Source organism: Habropoda laboriosa, unplaced genomic scaffold (genome assembly GCF_001263275.1).
Source record: "Habropoda laboriosa isolate 0110345459 unplaced genomic scaffold, ASM126327v1 scaffold186, whole genome shotgun sequence".
NCBI lineage: Eukaryota > Metazoa > Arthropoda > Insecta > Hymenoptera > Apidae > Habropoda > Habropoda laboriosa.
This window is the reverse complement of record NW_017100427.1, coordinates 1,117,721-1,127,125: the sequence shown is the minus strand read 5'-3', so window position 1 is coordinate 1,127,125 and position 9,405 is coordinate 1,117,721. Positions and strand designations below refer to the sequence as shown.

Here is a 9,405-nt window from a genome sequence, read left to right as displayed (position 1 = left end):
TCTCTGTGTACTTAGGCTCCAGGTACAACTTCGATACAAACGACGATTTCCGCAGCGTGCTCGCGCGAAACCTCGCGAAGCGAATATATCCCGGAGACGGGGCACACGACGTCGTCCGCGGCCGCCGATGAAACTCGAGAAATCGAGAATCAATCGTACGAGATTGAATATCTCGCGGATATCTGATGGGTATAACGTGACCACGGATCTCGCGGGTAAACAGGATCGAATTTACCCCGGTGGTGGAAAAAAATTTGGCACGAGGTGGCACGGTATCCCACGGACACCGTCGTTTATTTCTGTCGATTTATTGAGTTACCGTGTGCTACGTTTTAGACCTCCAACCGAGATTCTACCTACACCTTGAACGAAAGATGAAACGACCGGAGGAACGTCTTTGCAGAGGAAGTGCGCACGCGCGCGTGTGTGTGTGTGTGTGGAAAATGTCACGTACAGCTTTCAACGAAGATCTGTAGATCAGATCGGAGAATATCGTTTGGGTTCGTTTCTTTCGTGTGAGGACGTTCTATGAAAATCATCGAAAACTTTATTTATTTACTTATTTGTAGGGGAGATTTTTCGTTAGATTACAAGAGATGAGTAAGTAATTATGTACATTTTGTTTAACGAGTCAGACTCGTGGTACAGATTTTGGCGAAGATGTGACAAAAGCAGTTATTCACTTTAATTGTAAATCTAGTTTTAGAGAATTATTTCATTGTGAATAGTTATACAGGGTGGATCATCTGAATTATTTTCGTTATCAGTGGACTTAGCAAAATTTCTTTGTCACAGGCTTGACGACCTCAGATTTTTTCTGTCTCTTTCTAAAATAAGTTTTTAAGGCCGCGTTCTATTTTTTTATGTATAACACTATAGTTTCTTTTTGTTTATTAGCTAGCAGGTATTGAGACGACTTCAACGACCGTAATTATTCGTAAAAACATAAAACGTGAGCTTGAGAACTTATTTAAAAAAAGGATATAGGAGAAATCTAAGGTCACCGCCTCGGAGATCCTTTGTGACCAAAGAAATTTCGAAAGGTTTATTAATAACGAAAATAATTAAGATGTCCATTAGCTTTTCCCATTTCACACAGTATTAGAATAATAAATGGCACGCATAGTCGTTAGAAAAATCACGAATGAAGGGGTTAAATGTGTGATTACGTTGACACATTATCAACTGAACGAATCGCAGTCGAGTAGATTTGCAAGATTGGCGAAAAGATTTCTCTGTGTCGGGAAACTGAAGAATCTCAGATAACACTCGGGTTAAAGACGTCGAGTGAAAGCCTAAATATGTCGAAAAGACGTCTGAGGGTTAATAGACAGTATAGTAGATTTGCAAGATTGGCGAAAAGATTTCTCTGTGTCGGGAAACTGAAGAATCTCAGATAACACGCGGGTTAAAGACGTCGAGTGAAAGCCTAAATATGTCGAAAAGACGTCTGAGGGTTAATAGACAGTATAGATATGTCGTATACCTCTCTCCTATCTTTCATTAGTTTTTAGTCATCCTGCCCCCTTTCCTTAACTGTAAACAAATCCGCATCATCCTAACGTTAGTCACCCCGAAACCTAGATCTCCACATCATCCTTTACTTTTACTCATCGCTGAACCTAGACCTTACCGCCTCTCCCTACATTGACCTCTGAGACCAACCCCTATTCTCGTACTTACCGAACCTATATCTAGAAACCTTTTCCGTCGAAACAGCAGATTTTTGTCTAGTGGTCTTCACGCACCGAACGTCACCGAACTGTCTAATAAAGTCGAATAGTACTACGCGCAGAATAGCTCCCTTATTTCGCCCCAGTTTCCGTCAGGCTCTCCTACCGCGTATCTATTGAATATAATAAACCAACGCAAGGAATCGCGAGCCGCGGAATACAACAGATAGTATTGTTTGCATGTTTTACGTATTCGACTGTTAAATAAGTATGTTAACTATTTCGGATATATTTTACATATATTTCTCCGGATGTCAGTTTTATCTGTAACAAATTTAACTTATTCATTTATTTGAAACAAAACCAAATTGTAGTTAAGAATGTGAGACTATTATATATTGCAATGCAAAAAATAACAAATAAACTGCGTAAATATTTGCAGTCTAGTCGTTACAACGAGGCTAAATAATTTTATACCGAGTGAAAATTGTTTAACATTAATATTAACGAAAAGAATGCTTGTTAAGAACAAAATGTGCATTCAATATGCTAGTGAACGATGCGATATTTTTCACGATAAACGATAAGATATCACCGTTTAATCCAAGTTACAACGGGACTTCTCTTTATTCAAAAGTTCTCTGATTAAATATTTATCAGGAAATTTCGAGTAAGCCAGGATTTCTAAGTGAAGTATGGAAATTGACGAATGCAGTATTCGATTCTTAATTCGTTCAAATTCTGTTCCATGTATTTTACGATTCACTCTCGAGTTTGGTAAAGGAAAAATGAAGCACAAAGTTCTGTACAACAGTATACAGAAAAATATGGCATTTGTGAACAAATTTCCACTCTTTGAAATCGTTTGAATTTTGTATAAAAATTTTCTCCTACAATCGTACCTGGAAAAGATAATTAATTGACCAAACCTGTATGAAATAACGAAGTGTGTGGATTTAAAAGGCGGCCTCTGAAATGAAGATTTATGCACATATACGTGAATTTACAATCACTCGTAGGGCAGAATACGATTGGTATGGGTCAACGGATGTGCTATCTCATCCCAGAGCGCGAAACATTAAATTTCGTATTATAATACAGAAATTGATTAATTTCGCGATAATTTCGCTTTATTTGCAGCATGTTGGAAAATTTTTCCCTCGAAAGTTCAACAAGTGCAAGCACAGAAATCTGTCGAATGTAGATATGTACCTATACTTTGTCTATCAAGTGTATCTTGAAAAATACTACGTTAAGTTTCTACTTACTTTTCGGTAGCCTTAATCTATGGAAGTGACATGTGAAAATCAAATGTAAAAATAGAATGACATCGTTTTCTAATAGTGTGCCAAGTACGAACGAGTGATGCAAATTTACAGCATATCACGGAGTGAATTTTTATCTTTGAAAAATAGATTAAGTATTTAATTGTTTAATACGATAACAGGATTGCGATAACGTATTGTAATTGTCGCGTCACGATCGTTATCAGAAAAGTAATTAACGACAATCTGATTGTAGAAGAAGTATACTTGTTGCCCGTTTTGTGTTGCCGTGAGGTGACATAATGTTTGATATTAATTATCGTCGTTTTTAGTATTATTTAGAACGATCGGGAATAGTTTTAAACGAATAAATTATTGATTGAAAAAATATTTTCTCTTTTGATATTTGGTCTGGTTGGTGTTTTTCATAAATGCTGATTTTTGATAAATCCGGTGCTACTTGTTAGATTTATCAGTCAGTTGGATATAAGAAAAATTAATCTAAAGCCTTACTAGGATGTATACAGGGTGGTCCACGCAACGTGTGTTTAAACGTAGAAACTATTGGATTATGGGAGTTATGGATTGTTAAATAATTAATAATCCTTATTTTAAACTATAAACTTTTATTAGACACAAGGAAGTTTCGCTTTTCTACTTGATGGTAAGAGCACTGTCTACTGACTGAGGCACTGTATATTGCCTACGACCCCGCTTGGGACCGAAGGGCCTTTTGTCACGTATCATAAACATTTAGATCTTTACTAAACAGAGGTGGTAAGGCTACGGATACAAAAGTAATATATACTTCCTAGTGTCGTCGATTCGCTTTAGACGGTGGATTTTAGGAATTATCTTTATTTGTAATTAAGTTTCTTTTTACACTGTTGGTTTTACGGATATAAACTGTAAGGTCTAAACTTCCTTGTTATGCAATGCTGACTGTCCCTCGTCCTTTTTCGAGGCTGCTTTTATATTGGGGTTTTTGGGAGTTGCGGGTGGGGGAATTTAGGAATGCGTTCGTTAGGTAAGGACCAGGAATGTGTAAGGATAATGATCAGGACTCGTTAGGATTGAGGGTTCGATGGTACGGGAGAAGAATTGCAGGGACAATGGTTCGGTAATGAACTTAAGGAGTCGGTACAAAAGAAATGGGTAGAGTGCATCAGTTTGAGGATCTGCCGGAGATAGGACAGGAATTCGGTGGGAAAGTGGAAAACGCGCAGGTAGTTGTCGAAACTGTACCTGAGAAAAGGATCGGTATGTATGGGAGTCGAGGGACAAAGGGATGAGGATTCGACACTAGTAAGGCCTTAGATTAATTTTTGTTATATCTAACTGATTGATAAACCTAGCAATAACTTCCAAAATATGCGTTGCACGAAAGAATGTTGTATACAAAAGTTACATGGTTTAAAAGGGTACACTATGTAGTGCGTTAATTTCTTTTATAGGTGGAGGCGTTTCGGAGATTTGAAAGTCAACTTTGTTTTTTTAAACAGTAAACTTGCAGCGTCAAAGATTTTTCGAAAATCTTACGATTTCGCGTTTCTTCAAATTGCCAAAAATAGCAGTTTATCGAAGTTATATAATTGTGTACACGTGTCAAACTTAAATCAACGTTATTTCACTTTTTATTACAACGCTTGTGTAAAGTTCAGACTGATAAATTTCATAAATATTAACACAGGATTTTACAGTACCGAGGAAAATGTTTCGTCGTACTTCAAACATGTTTTTATCTACTTACAGCAACGAAAGAGATCGTTTAAACTTCGTCGAAGATAAACTGATCAAACAAATGAACATACATACTTGCACGACTATGAGAAATGAATTTCTTTTTTTTTTTTTGTTTAATGTATCGTCATTTCTTCTTTGGAGTTTTTGCTACACACTTTTCTCTCGTCGGCGTTGAACACGCTTTAGACGTATCGGCGCAAGGTGGTTCTATGTTCACTGTACAAGGCTGAAAAGTTCGAAGTTTAATAAGGATTTAACGAGAAATTTAATAAATTCATTTTACTTCTGTTTCGTAAACTTTAGGATCGATTTCTTCGTCCTCATTTTCGGGAAAGTGGATCAATCGGGGAATTTGATGAGCGCTTATTGCTGGTTCCACCAACCATGCACTTCCGTTCTGCGCCCATGCTAGTACGTAGTCCAAAGCTGTTCCTATGTGATACTTCCTGCAGATACACTCATTGTCAGTGAAAAAAGTGTCTCTACACCTTAGTAGAATTTAAATTTATGAATAATATTTAAATGAATAATATTTAAAATGTGTCATTTGCTGTACAAAGAACAACGATTTACACAGATTTAAGGGAAAAGAATAATGTAACGGACAGGAGATGAAAGAAATTTCCTTAGAGTATCTGAGAATTTTTAGATTTTTAAATCTGAGAGTTTCTAAAATTTTTAAATCTAAGAATTTGTAAAATTTTTAATTTTTAAATCTAAGAAACGCTGAAATAGTCAGAAAAGGGTGACTAAGGTTTTATTAAATTTATATTCCATCTTGTGTTTAATCACTATTCTCATAAATATTTTCAAAAAATTCACTTACGCTTTCGGAATACACTCTGGCATTTTACCCCTAATTCTATTTGGGATTTCGTCCGGATTATCTGGCAATCCTATATCACAGAATTGTTTGTCCGTTGGGCAAAGTGCCACTAAACGAACACCAGTTTCTTCTATATCATGTTCGTCCTTCGATAGAACGAAAATTTGATTAGAAAGCATTGTTGAAAATTATCCTATAATTTATTTGAAATACCGCAAAATCTTGTGTAACTTCAATGGCCGCCTCCTTTCTACAGTAAACCGGAAACGGCGCTTCAGGCCATCCCATGAAGCCAAAAATGCTCGCGCAGTTTATTATAATTCCACCACTACCACCGTGATTTTTCCCCAAAATTTTCAGTCCTGCCCGAATCGTCTTAGCCGTGAAGTTTCTCTGTAAATTTTTATATCAACTCCTTATCTCGATCGTTTCTAAAAACGAGTCAATTTCTATTATCGTCATCGTGTACTTCAATCTTTTTCGAAGAAGAGCAGCTCGATGGCAATCTTTCTTTATCGAGGTCGTTGAAGAGAATATGGATCACTCTGAGTTTGCAAAGAGCTTGTCTCAGACCAGCTACAAGAATTCGTAACTCGCTTAATAAACACTTTCGATCCTTCAAAATATCAGACGGAAAATAAGACAAATTTCCACCTTCGAATTGACAAGCAGTTCTTATGTCACAATGAACAAACAACAAACGATTTTTCCCATGAGCGTCGCATAATTTCCTCGCTGCATTCTGTCCCTCGACAGCGTCTTCGTCCAGCAAAACGACATTCTGCACGATGATTCGTATATTAATCCTTTTCAAATTCAATATCAGAGAAAAATTTTTATAACAAGAATCCTTCGTTTATTTAAACGAGTTTTAAAAGGGACCTAATCGAACGAAGTTCTGAATGCAAAAGAATGAAATTAAGCGTTCCACTGATAGCATAATCAGGAGAGAATATATTGCCAAGTTTCCAGTTTTCAGTGAATTTCCACTTTTCCAAATTTATTTATCGTTGACCTATGAAAAAACACTAACGCGTGCTCCGTTGCACAAAAGGTGATCAGCTGCCGTGAATCCGAAACCCTCAGATCCTCCAATCACTATAGCGTTTTTACAAGCAGCCTCGAGGATCGGTTTAGGCAGCTCGACGCTGGTATTCCATGAAAAATAAATGCTAAAATTATCTCAGCTTGTCTTTACACTCTCGCGGGATATATCTCTAATCAAGAATCTCCACGAAAACGATAGATGTATTTCTAAGTTCACCAGTTGCCAGGCTTTACTATCTTCGGTCCGTCTTCATCCTTTTTCTTTCTCGCACGTATCACGTCAGCGCGGTGAAACCGACACCGTTTCATTTTCCACAGACTTCTGCGGGGGCAAAAGAACTAATTCAACCTTCGATCGATCGAATGGAAATCTAAGGAGAAATACTTGGAAAGCAAGAAGACGAAGACGTGCGGAGTCGCGATTATTTACCAGGGAAAGTATCACGTTCAGGTAGCTTACCTTGGACTTTTATTGAGAAGGTTGGAGACGAACGAGGTTACACGTCGTGATAACATGTCACCTCGAAACTATAATATTTCTCTGGAATTCTTTCTATCACAGATCCTCTTGGAAAAAAAAGAGGAAAGCAAAGGATAAGGAGGGAGAAAGAAAATGAAAACTGATAACGCGAGTTTGATATTGAAACGGGAATTTTTGACGTTTCAGCCGAACGGATAAACAAACTTATCTGTCAAAATCACGTGTTGACTTTCGTTTTTCTGCCGATCGATAGAAAAAATCCACGGTGTTTCAAGGAATTACGTTGTTCAGGATGAAATTTTTCTGTCCATATTTTCTCTCTCTTTTTTCCCTTCTTTTGCGGTTTTTTTTTTGTTTTGTAAAAAAAGCTATGCATTTATTGGTTAGGCTTGCAGCATACATTCCGAGCAAATGATAACATAAACCAGCAACTTCCACTAACTATCGACCGTGCCGTCGATTAAGATTACGCAATGTTATATTCGAATGTGCGATTGATCTTCGATTTCGTGTCCCGTAGATCATCTTGTTGCCACAATAGATCGTACGATGTTCTTCTAAGACCGTTATAATCGTTCCAAGCTCAACTTTTCATTCAAGATTATCTAATTCCTTGCGGAAACGTTCTTTCCAGAATTTTCCTTTCCCTCGAATTTCTCCGCGACAAATATCGTTGTTTGTCGATAATTTCGAACGACTACTTCTTCATTCGAAACCGATTATAATCGTTCTGCAACGAGAGATCAAGGGGCGTTCGATCGAAGAATGGACGATTAAAATGTATAATAATTGTTACTTGTGCGTCGTAAAAATACGTGTTCGAATAGATTTTCGAGAACGATCGTACACGAAAGCTTCGTCGAAAATTGACGATCGTTATGTCGAGATGTGTTCCCTTATCAGTTAAAAAACCTTCGTATAAAAATTATACGCAGGATTGTACCTGTGATCCTGGACAGATCTCGTTATCGGTCTCCTCTTCGATTCGATCGGTGGAATTTTCATCCTTCGAATCGTTTCCTACGTTGGATGGTTTCGAACGAACCGGAAGTTTGTACGTGCCTAATTGGACGTACACACTCGCGTCGGATGATTCGTGTGTTGTTTCAATGATTGTTTAACTTGTGTGGTGTATATTCGTTTGAAGGATGGACGAAACGTGAGAAAATTGGATAAGTTTGTTTTGTCAGTAAATTCGCGGTGTTTTCTTCTTTTCTCTCGTTTAATTACAGTTTGGTTCTCTTAGTCTCTCAGAATTTGCATAAAGTGGCTGCAAACGGAGAAAACTCCTTACGATTATCGATTCGTGGCTTTCTTCTCTCGCAAATGTAGAAAAATTCTCTGTTATGGATGGAATGAATTTCCCTTGTTTTGCGTGTCATTCTTCATTTTTAGAATATCTTTTCGTCTCTAGTTAAAATAGCGAACTAGACGAGCGGGTTACGTGTTTGCAGGCATTTTTACGCACACTCTAAACAATCGAAATTGCGTAGAAACGATTGTACAAAATTGAAAAAATTCTGAGAAGTCTTTCTTTTTCTTTCGATTTCTGTTAATATTCGCTGATACTATATCGAAATATACGATTGCTTATATAAAAAATGCGACGTGTTACTGTATAAATCGCGGTACAAATGTGTGTCACATCGTAGAAAAAAGGATAAATTATTCGCTTGGATGATTTTTGTTCTTTTTTTTTTTTTCGTATCTTATTACAATACTGTGTAAGCCTGACTTAAAAAACACTTGTACATGTTGAACTTGATGCATTCGCGACTCGGGAACTTTCTCAGTTCAGAGATCAAAGGACTCGTTCGATTTTCTCTAGAAGATAGGATACTTGCTTAATTTAAACGTGAGAAACGTATCGAACGAGGTTTACACTAAATTCTTCAGGAATATAATACCTAATCAGTGTACTATGTTTGCATTAAGGGCTTAAAAAGGGTGTGACAAATCCACCATACACTTCCTTAACCGTTCGAGTGGCAAGGAGCGCGGCCGCGCTCCTCATATTCGACATCGAAAAGTGTCACCGCATCGGGCCACGAAGTGTAAATTTTATTCTATTCTTTTTATAAAAAATTGCACATAATCAATTTTGCCTTTGTTTCGTGTTATTTCCAAATAGTCGTATTCAGGAAAATGTCCAAAACAAAATTTCTGTAATTTTTCGACATCAAATGAAAGAAGCGCGATCGCGCCGCTTGGCACTTTTGGATTGGGAAAGAACAAAGACCCGTGGCATTCAAACGGTTAAATATACTGCGAACCGTTGTTGCGTAAACGTCTATCTAACCAAATCGATGTGACAAAGTCTTCGATTGAACGTTTAAAAAAGATAGAAGAAACTACGAAGGAAGTATATTT

At 37.2% G+C, this 9,405-nt stretch overlaps 1 protein-coding gene across 1 annotated transcript; it reads right to left on the bottom strand.

Moving 5' to 3' along the window:
* Positions 1-4,805: 4,805 nt before the first annotated feature.
* On the bottom strand, positions 4,806-7,070 carry LOC108575616. The gene is made up of 9 exons (XM_017938454.1): positions 7,015-7,070; positions 6,772-6,876; positions 6,541-6,655; positions 6,162-6,288; positions 5,977-6,083; positions 5,721-5,900; positions 5,508-5,653; positions 4,965-5,127; positions 4,806-4,907 (listed from the first exon to the last, which is right to left on the bottom strand). Exons 1-9 carry the CDS (start codon positions 7,068-7,070, stop codon positions 4,806-4,808), a joined length of 1,101 nt encoding a protein of 366 aa, XP_017793943.1.
* Between the last annotated feature and the right edge of the window lie 2,335 nt (positions 7,071-9,405).

What these genes read in the sequence shown, in the direction of transcription:
- LOC108575616 (XM_017938454.1), bottom strand. Translation starts at nt 7,070, where the DNA reads ATGTTATCACGACGTGTAACCTCGTTCGTCTCCAACCTTCTCAATAAA. An exon ending in CTTCTCAATAAAAGTCCAAG is followed by an intron (nt 6,877 to 7,014) that starts GTAAGCTACCTG and finishes TTGCCCCCGCAG; the next exon opens with AAGTCTGTGGAAAATGAAAC. An exon ending in TTTTGTGCAACGGAGCACGC is followed by an intron (nt 6,289 to 6,540) that starts GTTAGTGTTTTT and finishes ATCATCGTGCAG; the next exon opens with AATGTCGTTTTGCTGGACGA.